The following is a 17,841-nucleotide window of genomic DNA, read 5'->3' on the forward strand; positions in this document are numbered from 1 at the left end:
ACCACAAGTTTCTTGGTCAAGACAGGCACAGAGGATGGATGAGGCGAAGTCACTAATGGTACTAGAAGACAGATATCAAAACTTATATCCTATGTATCAATTACATTTTTCAGAGAAATACTTCACAGAAAAGATTTCCCCCTCTTAAGGAAAATAATTAGTTGGTACCTCATCCAATAGAAAATATATTTGGTATTCCAAGCAACACCTGCTGCCATCACCACCATTGGATGTATTTCTTTTAATTTTGTTTCTTTTGTTTGTCTAAAACAGCTTGGATTTAATCTGAGCATGAGCTGAGGTGGGCAGCATGAACTGGCTTATTCTGCAGACAGAAATACCCATTCTCAGGTCAGATCCTCCAACTGGTGTAAATCAACATTTCTCCATTGAATCAATAGAACTGATTTGTTTTATGCCAGTGGAGGATCTTACTCCTTGTATTTGCATAATCTTGTACAATTGCTACGGGGAACTATTGCAGTATTACACTGGTAACAGGTATTGCACAGAGCTTTTTCATTAATGGAGTATCAATGCAGTGAAGATTACACAAAGTGTTCTACTGGAGCATATAGTCTGGCATATCATTATTATGAAAATACTCTGGATAGGAATTAACTTGATTTGCTCAACATTTCTTACCCTTTCTCCACTCCCATGAAATGGGGTCTCAGCTTAACAGTCTGACTCCTGGACTGAAGCTATAGAGACTGATGTTTAGCTCTGGAGGGCCTCGGTTCAACCCCTGGAGTGCGGGCGATAGTAGGAGGCCATTTTGTTGGAGTCCATTTTGATCTGAATTGCCGTGGGCCTCAGCAGCTCAGGATGAACTACATCTGTCCAGAGTCACTATGTAACCTACGGGTCAGTGCGTGCAATGTAGCCTCCTTTGTACCCAAACCATGAGTGATATGGGTCCGTTAGAGCTTGAGAGCCTGACTCTTTAGCTCAAACTGTAGAGATTCTCATATTTAGCTCTGATATTGCCCAAGATGGCAGCTGTCACATAAACACTTTGATAAATGGAATGAAAGACTGACTAGGAACTCTGTAACTTATGTAACTCTGTACGCTTCTCTGAAATACTACACTGCAGCCTTCCAACAGCAATATTTTTTTTCTGGTAAATCACAATAGCCCACTATATATCTGCCAGAATAACAGGTCACCAGGGAGATTATTTTTCCCTTTCTCCAATGGTTAAAAAACACAGTTGTCACAAAAATCAGGGCTTCTAGCTCCTTCTACAATATCACTAAGTCTTGCACTTCAAGGGAATAGCTAATAGAAAAGTAACTGTTCTCCCACGTTCTCACATTTTTAAAGGTAAGGTGGGAAAAAGAACACAGGACTTGAAGTCACAGAGAGACAATCTGCTACATTTGCTATGCAAAAGTCAGGGCAATGCAAGAAAGCTGGAAAAAGAGAGTAGCTCTTGTGTATACATTAGCACAAACCAACACACCCTTTTGATGCTATTACACCACTTTAAAGAATAGGAAGCAAAGTAGTGCATAGATATCATTCACAGTTGGAGGGAAGTTCCAAACAAGGAAGGATGTCTGCAGTTCAGAAAAGGTGGACTTTCTGTGACATCCAGATTTTAGCAGACAAGTGCTGATTTTATGTTATGTGTCTCTATGTAAACGTATAGGTGTTACCACTATTACCCACAGTTGCTAACATTGGCTGCCAATTTGAATATGGTATTTTTGTTGGTAAGGTTGGCAATTAACCCAAATTGTTAGAGATTAGTTACCAGGGGACATGTGAAGTTTGAATTACAAGTAACTACATGTCCAGGATACATAACATTCTGCCCCAGCAATTATTCTGAGCTGCAGATTAAGTTTATAAAATAACCCTTCAGAAAATCATATTCTGTGATTCTATGAAAAGATTAAATCACTCACAAAATTAGCAATTGTGAATGAGTACTTATATTAGGAAACAACAAGCTTTTGTTTTAAACACAAATATAACAATTTACAATAACTTCCCCACCTGCAGATCTGATTTCTTAGGAGCATCCCATTAAAATGAAGGAATAATTTGCTTTTCACAGATTATTACATTTAATAAACAAATATTACCTTAGTCATGATTTTTAAACAATCTGACATCAGTATATTGCCCGCCTGCCACTTGATTTCATTAACCTAAAACAAATGATTTCATAAACAAGCAGTCACATTTCTTAGCTGTTAAGAACTCTTACAGGGTTACAGAAATGGACTCTAGTTGTTTAGTGCCTGGTTCAGAGATGTCTTCCAACAGATATGCAGGAGTGGGGAGTGTACCAAAAACCTCTCTGCCCCCTTACCCAAACTGTGCCTCCTATACACACTTCTATGCTCCTAGGAAACTGCTCTACTGCTCGTGAATATATCATGCTGCAATTGATTATTCTCCTACCAAAGTTTCCCCCATACATAACTGCCTAGCTTATCCAGCTCCTATGGTCCCTCTGGACCACAAACTCCAAAATGCTTTGGTTCTCAGCTATACTGGGAACAGGGCCAGAGCTGGACTTGAATCTCTCTTAAAGGGCCAGCTCACCCAGCAACTACCCCAATAGATTTAGCTATACACTACAGCTAACACTACACAAAAGTTTCCTTCACATCACCTCTCTTTGGTGCCACACTGCCACTCAGCACACTTAGATCTACAAATTCACAATTAATGCTGTGCTTGCCATTCAAAATGGAAGTGGCGTTGGAAGAAAATGTAGGTCCTTTGCCACAAAGGGACTTCCTGCAGTGTCCAGGTGTGAATTAATATTAAAGGCCACAAAGGTAGCACTACAAAAGAGGGATTTTCAGCTTTTATTTATAACCAAAAGACCCCTTGCTAACTCTCCTTTCATTTGCAAAATAATAGAGCCCTCAAACATTCATTGTAGTTGGGGAACAGAAGCAGCTGTTGGTGCCATTAACTATAAGTACTAATGCAGAGGCAAAAGTAGCATCTGTAGTACTGTGGTCACTGCTCAGTCACTTTAAACGTATCTAAGCATGGAAATCTTTTTTTAAAGTGGAACAGAGCAAACAAAAAATATTTGCGTAGATACATATGAAAATATGAATCAACCATAATTACTGAAGGGCATGACTTAAATATACCTCTGTTCCTCTGTTTGAGCAAATTGAAATGATCTACATTAACTCCTGCTGTAATTCCAAACAAGTCATTGGAATTACACCAGGGGTGAATTTGGCTAACACAGTGTGTGTAAGATACATCAAGGTGAAGTACATAAAACTAGAAAGTTTTGAGTTTAAATGCTCATGCTTTTCTAGGCACTCTTGTTGATTTAAAAAATTGCCTGCCTTGTACCTTATAACATTTATCCATAAATAGATAATGCTTCCCAAGAGACAAGTGAATTTTTCTAAATAAAAATGCATTTAGAAACATATAGTCACAAGTATTTATTTTACATTCAGCATTAACTTGGCACTATGTCTAGTTCTTGGCAGTCTCTACTATGCTCGCCTTTGTCTTCTTACCACTCTGTGCTCCAGTATTGAAGCCAACACCTGTGGCCACATAAAAGACTATGTACAGCAGCTGCAGGACTCAGATGTCCACAATGAAATAAATTTCTAAAGCAGACATATTTGGATGTGTGGCTGGCTTCCTTGTTTGACTCTTTTCAAGTCCTCTTTGGACGTCTGCAGTGCTGGGTGTTGTATCTATCAACTGCCTGACCTAAGCTTAGTGATAGCCTAGAATAGCCTCAAACATAGAAGAGAAGCTCATAATTACACTGGTCTAACTCTAGAGTCACTTCATTGAAGCCAACCATGTTATTTCAGATTTACACTGGTTTATACAATGGAATTAGTTCAGATGTACTCCAGTGTAAAAAAGAGCAGAATCTGGCCCAAAGATTATTAAACAAGCTGCAGCTGGTATCCAGTCAATAAATCACAGCACCAATTCTCCTGTAGTATTTCCTGCTTTGTAGAGAATTTATTTTGTACATTGAAAACACATATCTTTCTCACATTGATCTAGATATCCCAGCTCCTTATTTAGGATCAAAGGATGGTAAAATACCTCTCTCACTGCATATAGGATGTAGCATATAGGATGCAGAAATAACATTAGACATACTGGGTCAGGGATACAAGAAAGCTACAGTCAATTCTTCTCTTTTTCAAGTAAATGATTTTCTTACTGTATTTTAGCTACTTTTTTGAACTACAGTAAACAGTTACAATTGACAAATTTCTATTTTTAAACAGATGTGGTAGATATGGAGGTAGCAACTCACTTATACGTACGTGCCAGATTCAATAAAACTAAATGTTCTGAAGTTATTAGAATTAATAATTTGAAATAGAAATGCTATTTATCTAAACTAGAGTAATGGAAAATATCAGCATCTCGAACCAATGATTATTCTCACTAGTTACATGGGTGCAGTCCCTTGAAGTCAGTGTAATTGAGAGCAGAATTTGGCTAATAGTCTCTGATGAATCTGACATGTTGTCCCTGGCAGATCCTTAACACAAACAAAGTGTCCTTGATGGAGTTGGATCCATAAATTCTGAGGTGCGCTTTTTAGATTTTAGCTTCTAATCCCTCAGGAAAACTTGGCGAGGTTTAAGGATCTTCCAGGGACAATGTATCAGATTCAAATCCTACCATTAGATCCGCCAAATGGATCTTAGATCAATGACTTACAAGTATTTCAGAGTCTGAAAGAAATACATCAGCAAAACAATTTGGTGTCATTTATTTTAGACATGGGGATTGAGCAGAAGGGGAGGGTATTCTGTTCAATATGTCTGAGAGGATATTATTGAACACAAGTTATTTATGCAACCGGTGTGGGTGTATTTCTGGACATTGTGGTACATGATGTGTGTGGCAGTGGACTGAAAGACCACAGGTGATACATTTGTTTGTCCATCTGTAACATGCCACTCCTTTTGAACTCACATGCTCTCCTTCAATCTTGCCCCTTCAGGTTATCTTTCAGAGCTTTTTCTACTCCCCCAAGGTGTGTCCCACTTCTTCACAGCTCTGTCTTCCCTCTCCCTCCCCTCGGAAGATGTGCTCCTCCTATTGACATTAATTCCTAAGGAGGCAATCTTAGCCTAATATCTATATAAACACTTATAAGAGTCTGAGGTAACCTGCAGCTGCCATTTAAAGCCACAGTTTAGACCATAGTGGAGTGAAGAGGGGCTACAGTACAACAATACTCCATCTCCCATGTGGAATTTTGGCTGACAGGCTGACTAACATTCTGCATGGACAATTCCGCTTCTCAGAGAGAAAATAAAGTGCACTCAGTGCCCTGTCAAATCTTCCAGCTGGCACAGTAGAGGAGTGGGGTTATGGTCACACATCCTGAACGACTTCTGTGCTGCACAGTTACTCTGTGGCTTGTCCCTATGCAATGCACAATTGTGGGTGGGGGGGAAGACACTTGTGCAGTCTCTTCCTCCCTTCCCTCTCCCCAAATTCATGTAACTGTGCAGGCCTCAGTGTTCATAAAAGCTTCTTCACATCGGGCCTTAGTATGGGGTTGGAGGAGTCCCAGACAAAATTCACTGCTGCATAAGCAGAAATATCACTGCTGAAGTCAATGGAACAGCACCCCTTTAGCCACTAGGGAGTATAGCTTCCAATCCATATGATGTGAGAAAGTCATTTAGTTTTCATATTCATTCATTCATTGGTTTCCCTGCTGAGATTACCATGAAACATGTCAACAGAGGAGGGTTTGAACTGACTGGACCAGGAACAGGACTGAAACCTCTAACTTATTTCAAATATGCCAAAAAGAGCCAGATGATGGTAATGCTGAGTCTCTGTGATTTGGGCTGGATTTGAACTGGCTCACTACATATCAAGCCTCATCCTAAGCAAAGAAGACACTTACTCAATGAGGAGGGAAAGACAATAACAGAAAACACAGAAAGTGTTAAATGCTTTTTTTGTTTCATTTTTCACCAAAAAGGTTAGCAGTGATCAGACGACTAACATCAGTTTAAATGGGGTAGAATGTGAAGCTAAAATAGGGAAAGAACATGTCAAGAATTACTTAGACAAGTTAGATGCATTAGTAAAGTAATGCACATTGGAAAAAATAACCCCAACTATACATACAATATGATGGGGGCTAATTTAGCTACAACAAGTCAGGAAAAAGATCTTGGAGTCATCGTGGATAGTTCTCTGAAAATGTCCACGCAGTGTGCAGAGGCGGTCAAAAAAGCAAACAGGATGTTAGGAATCATTAAAAAGGGGATAGAGTATAAGACTGAGAATATATTATTGCCCTTATATAAATCGATGGTACGCCCTCATCTCGAATACTGTGTACAGATGTGGTCTCCTCATCTCAAAAAAGATATACTGGCACTAGAAAAGGTTCAGAAAAGGGCAACTAAAATGATTAAGGGTTTGGAACGGGTCCCATATGAGAGAGATTAAAGAGGCTAGGACTCTTCAGCTTGGAAAAGAGGAGACTAAGGGGGGATATGATAGAGGTATATAAAATCGTGAGTGATGTGGAGAAAGTGGATAAGGAAAAGTTATTTACTTATTCCCATAATACAAGAACTAGGGGTCATCAAATGAAATTAACAGGGAGCAGGTTTAAAACAAATAAAAGGAAGTTCTTCACGCAGCGCACAGTCAACTTGTGGAACTCCTTACCTGAGGAGGTTGTGAAGGCTAGGACTATAACAGAGTTTAAAAGAGAACTGGATAAATTCAGGGTGGTTAAGTCCATTAATGGCTATTAGCCAGGACGGGTAAGGAATGGTGTCCCTAGCCTCTGTCTGTCAGAGGGTGGAGATGGATGGCAGGAGAGAGATCACTTGATCATTGCCTGTTAGGTTCACTCCCTCTGGGGCACCTGGCATTGGCCACTGTCGGTAGACAGGATACTGGGCTAGATGGACCTTTGGTCTGACCTGGTACGGCCTTTCTTATGTTCTTATGTTCTTATGTTAGATGTCTTCAAGTTGGCAGGACCTGACAAAATACATCTTAGAATACTTAAGGAACTGGCTGAAGAGATCCCTGAGCCATTAGCAATTGTCTTTGAGAACTCCTGGAGGACAGGAGAGATCTCGGAGAAAAAGAACAAATATAGTGTCTATTTATAAACAGGGGAATAAGGACAACCCAGGGAATTATAGACTAGTCAGCTTAACTTTGGTACCCAGAAAGATAGTGGTACAAGTAATCAAACAATCAATTTGCAAGCACATAGAAGATAATGTGACAAGTAACAGTTAACATGGATTTGTCAAGAACAAATCATGTCAAAACAACCTAATATCTTTCTTTGACACGGTAACATGTCTTGGGGATGGGGGGAAGCAGTAGTATCTCAACTTTAGTAAGGTTTTTGATACTGTCTCACACAACCTTTTCATTAGCAACCAAGGAAAATAGAGCCTACTATAAGGTGGGTGCACAACTGGTTGGAAAACTGTACTCAAAGAGTAGTTATCAGCAGTTCATAGTCAAGCTGACAAAGTGGGATCCCATAGGATCCATCCTGGGTCCAGTTCTATTTAATATAATCCTAAATGATTTGGACAAAGGCATAGAGAGCACATGCATAACGTTTGTGGATGATACCAAGCTGAGAGGGGTTGCTCGTGTTTTGGAGGACAGAATTAGAATTCAAAATTACCTTGAATAACTTGAGACATTGTCTGAAATAAATAGGGTGTAATTCAATAAGGACAAATGCAAAGTACTGCACTTAGAAAGGAATAATCAGTTGCACAAATACAAAATGGGAAATGATTGCCTAGGAAGAAGTACTGAAGCAAAGGATCTCGGGGTTATCACAGATCACAGACTGTAATACAATACAACAATGTAATACTGTTGCAGAAAAACCCAACATTATTCTGGGATGTATTAGCAGGAGTCAACATGTCAGCAAGACATGAGAAGTAACTCTTCCACTCTACTCAGCACGGATAAGCCTCAACTGGAGAACTGTGTCCAGTTCTGGGCATCACACTTTGGAAGATAAATTGGAAAAATCCAGAGGAGAGCTACAAAAATGATTAAAGGTCTAGAAAGCATGACCAACATGGAAAGATTGAAAAAATTAGGTTTGTTTTCTATAGAGAAAGGAAGACTGAGTGAGGATATGATAACAGGCTTCATTTACGTAAAAGGTTGTTATAAACAGGGTGATCAATTGTTCTCCTTGTCCACCGAGGACAGGACAAGAAGTAATGGGTTTAAATTGCAGCAAGGGAGATTTAGGTTAGACAATAGAAAAAAACTTGCCAAACTGTAAGGGTAGTTAAGCACTGGAATAAATTGTGTAGGGAAGATGTGGAATATCCTTCACTGGAGGTTTTTAAGAACAGGTTAGACAAACATCTGTCATGGATGGTCTAGATAATATTTAGTCCTGCCTCAGTGCAGGGGACTGGCCTAGATGACCTATTGAGGTGCCTTCCAATCTAAATTTCTATGATTCTATGTACATTCACAATTAATCAATTTATCTGAACAGGCGGCTTTATTAAAATTCAAGACGTTTTCAGATAGCTAATAGTAAACAGAGCTGAAAATGTCAAAAATGTCTTCAACTGTGTTCCACCTCCACCTAACATGAGAAAGTCAAGAGTAAAGAGCAGGAAAGGTGGAATTTACTTTATTTACTTTTTACACAATTTCAACAATTCTCTTATACTTATTTTGGCCTGAAATATTCATGTTACACTGTCCAAAAGAAAATAAGCTGTGGAAAATAACTGTGAGGCCACAGCCCTGAAGCATGTCAGGGTCATTGAGGTTAAGGCCAGAAAGGCCCACTAGCTCATCTAATCTGCCTGCCTGTATATAACAGGCCACCAACATCCACACACTAAACCCAGCAATGGAAATGAGACCAAAATAAAGGAGACATACAGGAGACTAGACTATTATGTGCCACAGGCAGATAACAGGAGGGACAGAGGTGCCCAGTGCTTCAGGCTCCTTCAGTGGCAGGGAAATGTTTAAATGACATATACACACATAATCCTGGCAAGAGACCTATGTGCTTAATTTGAAGCATGTGAATACTCCCAATGAAGTCATCTGTACTACTCATACATCTAAAGATAAACCTATGCTAAAGTGCTTGGCTAGATCACAGCAAGAGTATATAGCGCCTTGCAGGTTAGAACCTATAGAAATAGCGACCATCTACCCTCTGGTATGTTTGGCAGTTCCCACTTCTTTCAGTGGAGTTGAATGTGCACATCTGAGAGACGAATTTGGCCCTTAGTTCTTCAAAAACCATTCATCAATGGTATGGCCTCATCTGGAATACCGTGTGTGCAGTAATCGCCACCCCATCTCAAAAAGGACATGGCAGAATTCTGGGGGTGGAGAGAGGGGAGTGTCAGACAAGGATGATGAGAATGATTAGGGACAAGGAACAGCTACCATACAGAGAGAGACTGAAAAGACTGGGATTGTTTACCTTAGAAAGGAGAGGAATTAGAGGCGATGTGGTAAAAATATATGAAATAATGAATACAATATACTCCCGATTTTCCCAATCTCTATGATCTGAATCTCCACATTATCTGAATCCCCTCCTTGTCCCCCATGCTGGAGCCAAGAAAGAGATTCAGATAATGAAGAGGTTGAGACAATGGAACAGAGACCCATGGCTCCTGCAACAGCACAGGGAGGCCTCTGCAGCCCTGCTGTCATGTGAGAGAGTGAGTGGGGCCATGATGGCAGAGCTGCTGCAGGGCTGGTGACACCCAATCCCTGCAGATGCCAGGTGCAGGGTAGAGTCTCTGCAGGCTTTGCTCTGGCCTGCCAGAACTGCAACCTTTCCTCTCCCCCCCCCCACCATGCCTTGTCCCTGCATTATTTGAGAGGGCAGGAGTGGCAGCAAAGGGAGCCCTGGGCAGCCCTGCTGTTACAGAAGTGTGTGAATGGGGCCATGAGAGCGGAGCTGCAGAGGGCTCCCTGAACTGCCGCTCCTGCCCCCTCGATTATCCAAACTCCCTACTAGCTGAACAATATCCATGGCCTGCATGCTAACTGGATAATTGGGAATATGCTGTATATACAGAATATAGTGAGGAAACTTCCCTTATCCCTGTCTCATAACATAAGAACAAGGGGACATTCAATAAAATTGAAAGGTGGCAAATTCAAAACTGATTAAAGGAAATCTTTCTTTTTACATGTAATTAAACTGTGGAACTCATTGCCATAAGGTGTCATTGAGGTCAAGAATTCAGCAAGAGTCAAAGAGGGATTGGATGTTCATAGAGATAACACAAATACCCAGAGTTTTAATAATTAATGCTGACAAGAAGCATATTGGAAGGGAGATAAAACCTCAAATTTCAGGAGTTAAGGGAACTGCTAATTATCAGTGATTAGGATGAGACCTACATGGGGGGAAGATGCCTCCTGTGGGGTTTCTTCTGTCTTCCTCTGAAGCATCTAATCCTGGCCTTTGTCAGAGACAGGTTTCTGGACTAAACGGACCATGGGAATGGACCATTCTGGAAATTGCCATGTACCTATTATTTCCTTATATATCAATACCTCTGGCTTCCTAATAATTTTTCTCATTCTTCTCTGAATTCCATCAAGAAAGTAGAATTTTTTGCTAGTAAAATAATAATAATAATAAAAATGATCTGGGTACCTAACAGTATTCTATGTATGGGCCCACTTGTGTTACATTAGGAAGAGTTGTGCTACTAAATATTCAGTCCAGAGGTACAATGCCTTTTTTGGCTGAAGTAATGCATTACAAGTTCACTAGATCTTTTAAAGCATTTCTATTCTCTATGCTCCTACCAATGAGTAATGGTTTCAGATTATTTTTCTCCAGATATATCAATGTACATGTTTCCAGGTTGTTATTGACATCTCAGTATTTCTATTCTCTCTAGATGTCTTAATGCTGTTTATATCTGGCTTAACGGTTGGTTGTAACATCTCCCCATTTGCTGTGGTGTTCTGATTTTCATTAAGATGATGTCTCCAAACTCATTCAGATTTTTAGTAAAGATGCTAAATAAGGCCAGACCTAGGACCACTCCTTACAGTCCAACTCACCCTAACTCAACAGATTGCCTGAGGGCACAATCTTGTGTTTATTGTCCTTCAGCTCCATTTGACAGTGCTTTTATCCAAGCAAATGTGAATGAATTTTCTTAAATAAAATTTTGAGAGACACCATATTGGATGATTTACTAACACCTATATGTATTATTAACCAGAAGCTGTTGCTCCATAGTTAAAGTGAAGTCACTTTCCCATTATTAGACTGATTTTCAAACACCCAGTCCCAGGACAAAGGAGGAAAGGGGATGCTGGGCTATGGACAGGGACGAACAAAGTCTCTTTTCCATGCTGTATGCATTTTGCACCACTATAATAAAAACAATGTCTGCAAATAAAAATTTAGGGGATCCAGCCTGATTCCCACTGCCATACAGCCCTTCAGAGCTCTAGCCTCTTCCAAATTACACCACCCACCTACATTTAATTCTCTATGCTTAAAGAGATGGAGCCAAATTATGCTCTCTGTTACACCATTATAAGCCTCATAACTCCATTTACTTTAGTGGTGTTTCTCCAGATTTACATCATTGAAACTGAGAGCAGAATTCATCTCTGTCTCTTTAGGTTTACTCGTTGTTTGTCATATCTTGGCTCTGCATCATTATCTCAATGAAGCTTGTCTTCTGTTATGAAATGATGGTGAAAATAATTTGGTAACAATATGGTTTTCTGAATTTTCTTATGGGAAATATGCCATCTTTCAGAGCCATCTTCTCTACAGCTGACCAAAACATCTACAAATGAAAAAGATTCATTTTCTTTTTTTCCTACATTAAACAGCAGCAACAACAAAAAACAAATCTGCTGTTCTAATGTTTAAAGATTCTCCAGAGCCATATCCCCACCCTGCCAGCAGACAAATATGTCATCTCTATATCAAAAATATACTGGTGATTTCAAAGTTTCTGAGCTCAGTGCCTTAAGAATAATTTGCTAAGCATATTGTTATAAATGATGTTCTCAAACTGACCTTGGTGTGACATTGCGTGCTTGAGAATGGTGTCTATCTAATTAAGTATGTGAAGTAAAGATTAAATGGGTGAATGCAGGTTGTGGACTTTTGCCTCAATAATGTCGTTGGTTTATTGAATGGAACATTGTTGCACTTTTCTGCTATTGTTTTCTTGGTCTGATTCTTTATTACTGCTCCTGGATCACAGAACAGATTTTAATTTAGTAAGACTTAGAATTTTAAACATCTCCACACTTACTACAATAGTTCTCAGAACTTCATTTTTGAGATGCACAAAAGGGCAAAAAGCTTTATACCAGTGTAACGCCGACAGACCCCGGTTGTCAGCGGGCGGGATCAAACCTGAGACCTCTGGAGCTTAGTGCATGAGCCTCTACAGAATGAGCTAAAAGCCAACTGGCTCTTAGCTAAGGCTGTAGAGTAAACTCATTAATCTCTCTCTCTAAGTGGTCTTGATGCCACTAGCTGGGACAGAACACCACACCCAGGAGGTGTGTGGGTTACATACTTCCACGAGCTGAGGAAGCGCGTCCGGATTCAGAGACTTCCCAGTTGAAATCCCGGACGAGCCCACACTTGTAATGCTGACAGACCCTGGTTGTCGGCAGGTGGGAGTGAACTGAGGACCTCTGGAGCTTAGTGCATGAGCCTCTACCGCATGAGCTAAAAAGCTAACTGACCGTTAGCTAAGGCTGTAGAGCAGAGTCATTTTATCTCTCTCTCTAAGTGGTCTCAGTGCCACTAGATGGGACAGAACACCACACCCAAGAGGTGTGTGGGTTACACCAGATCTATTCACACCAAATAATAAATGATGGAAAAGCTTGAACCCACTTCTTGGTGTGTATTATTAATTTTTGCCCAACTACAGGTGTTTCAGGCAATACAGAACTAAGCTCAGAATTCAGTAAAACATAGGGCTTGTCTATTTAGGTAAACTGACAGGCATTGCGGTAGTGGAATAATTATTTCTCTGTAGCTATGCTGGTCAATTTCCCCCTGTGGACAAGCCCATAACACAAAGAGAAAAGTCCAGCCTCTCACATAGATGCCTAGTCACTATGGGCCAGATCCTGGCCCCACTCACAAAGCGGGGGGGGGAAGGGCTCTGCTAGCAGGATGAATGCCAGGATTGTCGACGATGACATTTTGCTTCCCCAAGCTGGCAGTAAGGCTTGAGGTACCAGTATACAGTAGGCATACTTACAATTATCTATCATTCTGGAAGATTCTAAGGTGCCCTGTGATATTCTCTAGCTGTGTATAAATAGGCAATTCTGCTAGAAATGGTACCAGCTTTCAAAGCAATGTACAATTATAAGGAGATGTTACATTGTGGATGGGCTGTGATGGATTTTACAAGATACATGAAAAAGAAGAGGACATGGTATGCTGCTCTACACGCTCCCAGGTGTGTGCCCCCCAGTGTAGGGGCCCCCGTTACATCAATATTGCTCCTCTGTCCCAGCACAGCGGGATACAGTCACCCTGGATGAACCCTCCACTACCTGGTCCTCCCCTATGGTGATACACAATGGGCCAGGCTCCAATTTCAGGTTCTACCAGTGTGAATCCAGAGGAACTCCAATGACTTAAATGGGATGACTCCAGATTTACGTTGTGGTCACTGAATTCAAAACTTGTTGCTAGTTGAGTAGAGTTGGAGACAGAAAAGAAGCTTTAATTTTGAATTCTTTTTATCAGTCTGTGTATGTGGGACATTAATATCACTTAAAACATTTTTGCCTTTTAAATTTAGAGCAACGGCTCAGTACAGTGTATTACATAATATACAGATTTAGTGCTCAACACTTACAGATGGAGGAATTCTTCCTTTAGATGCAGAGCCACTCAAATGATTTCAGTTCAATGGACTTTATTTTATTTTCAAAATGCTTAACACACTATAAAGATGCACAGATGTCACAACAGTCAAACAAACCAAAGTGATGAGAAAGGTTTGCTACTTACCCCTGTCTGTGTCATAAAGGAAGACAAAACGGTTCCATTCATAATGATCCAGCAAACTTAGGAGAGCTCCCCGTAAAGATGGTCGCAGCTGCAGCACAAACTGGCTCTCGCCCTCTGTGGGGAAACTTGGCGTGATGAGGGAGATGTGCAAGGCGCTGCAGAATGAGGTCAAGGTATGTACTGATCTCTTATCATACAGTCCAAAAATGGCAAAAACTCCTCTAGAGTACTGGGAGCAAACTGCAACAGAACAAAACACACTTCAACTAGTAACAAAACCTTGAAACAAACACATTATCTATATTATATATTTATAATTTTCCAGCATTTATATATGAAAATTCTTATTTATTTGGTCTTATCTATTAAAATCTAGGTAAGCAACCTCAATTTTTATATGGATTTGTTTTTGAAACAAAACAGCACCAAACCTTTTGGATGCACTTGATTATAAATGATAATTTATCTCTGGCTTTTTGTGCTAATTAAAACAGCATGTATGAATTAAATAAGAAATTAACATTTTGCATTCAAAGGAAAAGTCAATCTGCAGTATCTTATGTTGCGAATGATATGCTTGTTATTACGAACTACATGCCATTCTACCTATATTTTTCACTGATTTATATCAATTCTTTAGGCAACTCTGAGCATTTATTTTATTTTAAATGGAAAAGGAGGGTTGTGCTTTGCGGCAGTCTCTCTTTTTTTCCCCTTCATCATATCAATTTCACTGTTAGCAGAAGTTCATTGTAACCAAAAATGCAACTTGAATATTGTGAATTGAAACGATTTAAGACTTTTATTCTCCTTTTCCATAAATTGAGCCGTTCTCTACATTAGAGCTTCATCCTTACATATGCTGATTAGCAACTTACTCCATGAATGCTCCCATTGACTTGTTAGTTCACTTCTAGAAAAAGGTATTAACTCAGCATATGTAAGGACATCAGACTCTTGCCCCAAATCATCTCTCTCTACGCTCTGCCAACCTCTGAATGATAAGACAAATGATGTTCAATGCATATTCTGATTTGCTGATAAGCCCTCTCAGGGCCCAAAGCAAAGCCCATTGAAGTCAACTGAAAGACTATCATTGACGTCAACAGACTTTGGATCAGGCCATTAATGATCCATGCACATGAAGAGACATGGCTGGTGAGATAAATGCAACTGGGACACTGAGAGTTAGCTAGCTGAGTTTGCAAGTGAAGGAAAGCAGGAAGTTAGCGTTGTGTGTTGTTGTTCTTTCCTTTCCTTAATCTGCAGGTACTCAACAAGGGAGAACCCGCAAAGGAAGAAAAACAGTGTGTTGCCCTGCCACCACTGCTAATTCTTCCTCTGCCTGCACCTATAGCCCCCCCTGTTGGATGGAGGATGCTAGCTGACTACAGCAGTAGCAGAGAAGGAAGGAGAACTGGCTGCTCTGGAAGGAATAGAGTGGCTGTTCTGCAAGGAATAGAGTGGTTGCTGGCCATCTCAGGCAGTAGATAGTGCTCTGACCCCACCCAAATCCCCCATCTGTGTGGTCAAGAACAGATATGCTGTACTGGCAACCAGGAGGTGAGGAGCAGATCTCAATGGCTGAGGAGAAGGAGCCACCTGCACCCAAGGCTGGGAGGCGCATAGCCACCTCACCTAACAGGAGAAGGTGTAGGGTGCTGGTGGTCGGGGACTCCTTCTGAGAGGGACAGAGACATCCATCTGCCAACCTGACATGATGTCCTGGGAGGCATAGTGCATGCCTGGAGCCAACATCTAAAATATTAAGGAAAGGTTGCCCAGACTCATCCATCACTCTGACCACTACCCCATGCTTCTTCTCCATGTTGGCACTAATGGTACTGCCACATATGACCCTCAGTAGATCAGCAATTACTACAGGGCTCTGGGAACAAAGTTGAAGGATTCAGGAGTCCTGAATTCTGGTCCATCCTCCTGGTTGAGGGTAAAGACCCAGGCAGGGATATGTGCATCCTAGAGATGAATGCATGGCTGTGCAAGATGACAGGAGGATTTTGGTTTCCTTGACCACGGGATGTTGTTACAGGAAGGTGGTTTGCTGGGAAGAGATGGTGTCCACCTGAACAAGAAGGGGAAAAGGAACTTTGCGCATCAACTCACCAACCTAATGAGGAGGGCTTTAAGCTAGGTTCAAAGGGGGCAGGTGACAAAAAGTGTATGCCTTCTACTTAGTGGCGAAGGAGAGATAATAACTAATGACATCAATAAGGCTGTGGTGTTTAATGCCTATTTTGCTTCGGTCTTCACTGAAAAGGATAATGCTGACCAGTTACTCAATACAATTAAATATTAACAAGGGGGAAGGAACACAAGCCAAAATAGGGAAAGAGCAGGTTAAAGAATATTTAGATAAGTTAAGTTGGCAGGGCCTGTGAAATTCTTCCTAGGTTGCATAAGGAACTAGCTGAAGCAATCTTGAAACTTTAAGCAATTATCTTTGAGAACTTATGGATGATGTGTGAGGTCCCAGAGAACTGGAAAAGGGCAAACATATTTAAAAAAGGGGAACAAAGAGGGCCTGGGGAATTGTAGATCAGTCAGCCTAACTTTGATTCCTGGAAAGATACTGGAATAAATTATTAATCAATCATTTTGTAAGCACCTAGAGGATAATAAGGTTGGTTATAAGGAATAGCCAGCATGGATTTGTTAAGAACAAATCATAATAAACCAACATAATTTTCTTCTTTGACAGGATTACTGGCCTACTAGATTGGAAGAAGCAGTAGATATGATATATATTGATTTTTGTAAGGCTCTTGACAGAGTTTCACATAATATTCTCAAAAGCAAATGAGGTCTAGATGAAATTACTATAAGATGGGTGCACAACTGGTTGAAAAACCATACTCATAGAGTAGTTATAAATGGTTCTGTGTGAAACTGGGAGGGCATATCTAGTGAGATCCCATTCAGTATTTTCATTAATGACTTGGATAATAGAGTGGATAGCATGCTCATAAAATTTGGAAATGACACCAAGCAGGGAGGAGTTGCAAGCACTTTGGAGGACAGGATTAAAATTCAAAACAATCATGACAAATTAAAGAACTGGTTTGAATTTAACAAGATGAAATTCAACAAAGATAAGTGAAACTCTGAATTTAGGAAGGAAAAATCAAATGCACACCTACAAAATGGTCAACAAATTAGTTAGGTAGTAGTACTGTTGAAGAGGATCTGAGGATTACAGTGCATCACAAATTGAATATGAGTCAGCAATGGGATGCAGTTGTGATAAAGGCTAATATCATTCTGGGTGTATTAACAGGAGTGTAGTATGTAAAACATGAGCGGTAATTGTCCTGATCTACTCAGTACTTGTGAGGCCTCAGCTTGAGTATTGTGTCCAATTCTGGGTACCACACTTTAGGAAAGATGTGGACAAATTGGAGAGCAACAAAAATAATAAAAGGTTTAGAAAATCTGACCTATGAGGAAAGGTTAGCACACTGGACACGTTTAATCTTGAAAAAAGAAGACTGAGGGAGGACCTGACAACAGTCTTCAATATGTTAAGGGCTGTTATAAAGAAGATGCTGATCAATTGTTTTCCATGTCCACTCAACGTAGGACGAAGCAATGGGCTAAATTTGCAGCAAGGGAGATTTAGGTTAGATATTAAGAAAAACGTTCTAACTATAAGGGGAAATAAATTCTGGAATAGGTTTCCCAGGGAGGTTGTGGAATTCCCATCGTTGGAGGTTTTAAGAACATGCTGAACAAACACCTATCAATGATGGTGTTTACTTTGTCTACTAGGTTTACTTGGTCCT

The 17,841-nt window shown here is 40.3% G+C and overlaps 1 protein-coding gene across 3 annotated transcripts in view; it reads right to left on the reverse strand.

Moving 5' to 3' along the window:
• GRIA4 (glutamate ionotropic receptor AMPA type subunit 4) overlaps positions 1 to 17,841 on the reverse strand; it is a 289,331-nt gene that overhangs the window by 180,543 nt on the left and 90,947 nt on the right. For all 3 annotated transcript variants that reach the window (XM_065405354.1, XM_065405361.1, XM_065405369.1), the window contains exon 3: positions 14,042 to 14,281. In XM_065405354.1, coding sequence (XP_065261426.1) covers positions 14,042 to 14,281 — 240 coding nt within the window. The remainder of the gene's footprint in view (positions 1 to 14,041; positions 14,282 to 17,841) is intronic.

This window comes from Emys orbicularis, chromosome 1 (genome assembly GCF_028017835.1).
Source record: "Emys orbicularis isolate rEmyOrb1 chromosome 1, rEmyOrb1.hap1, whole genome shotgun sequence".
In the NCBI taxonomy this organism is placed as follows: domain Eukaryota; kingdom Metazoa; phylum Chordata; order Testudines; family Emydidae; genus Emys; species Emys orbicularis.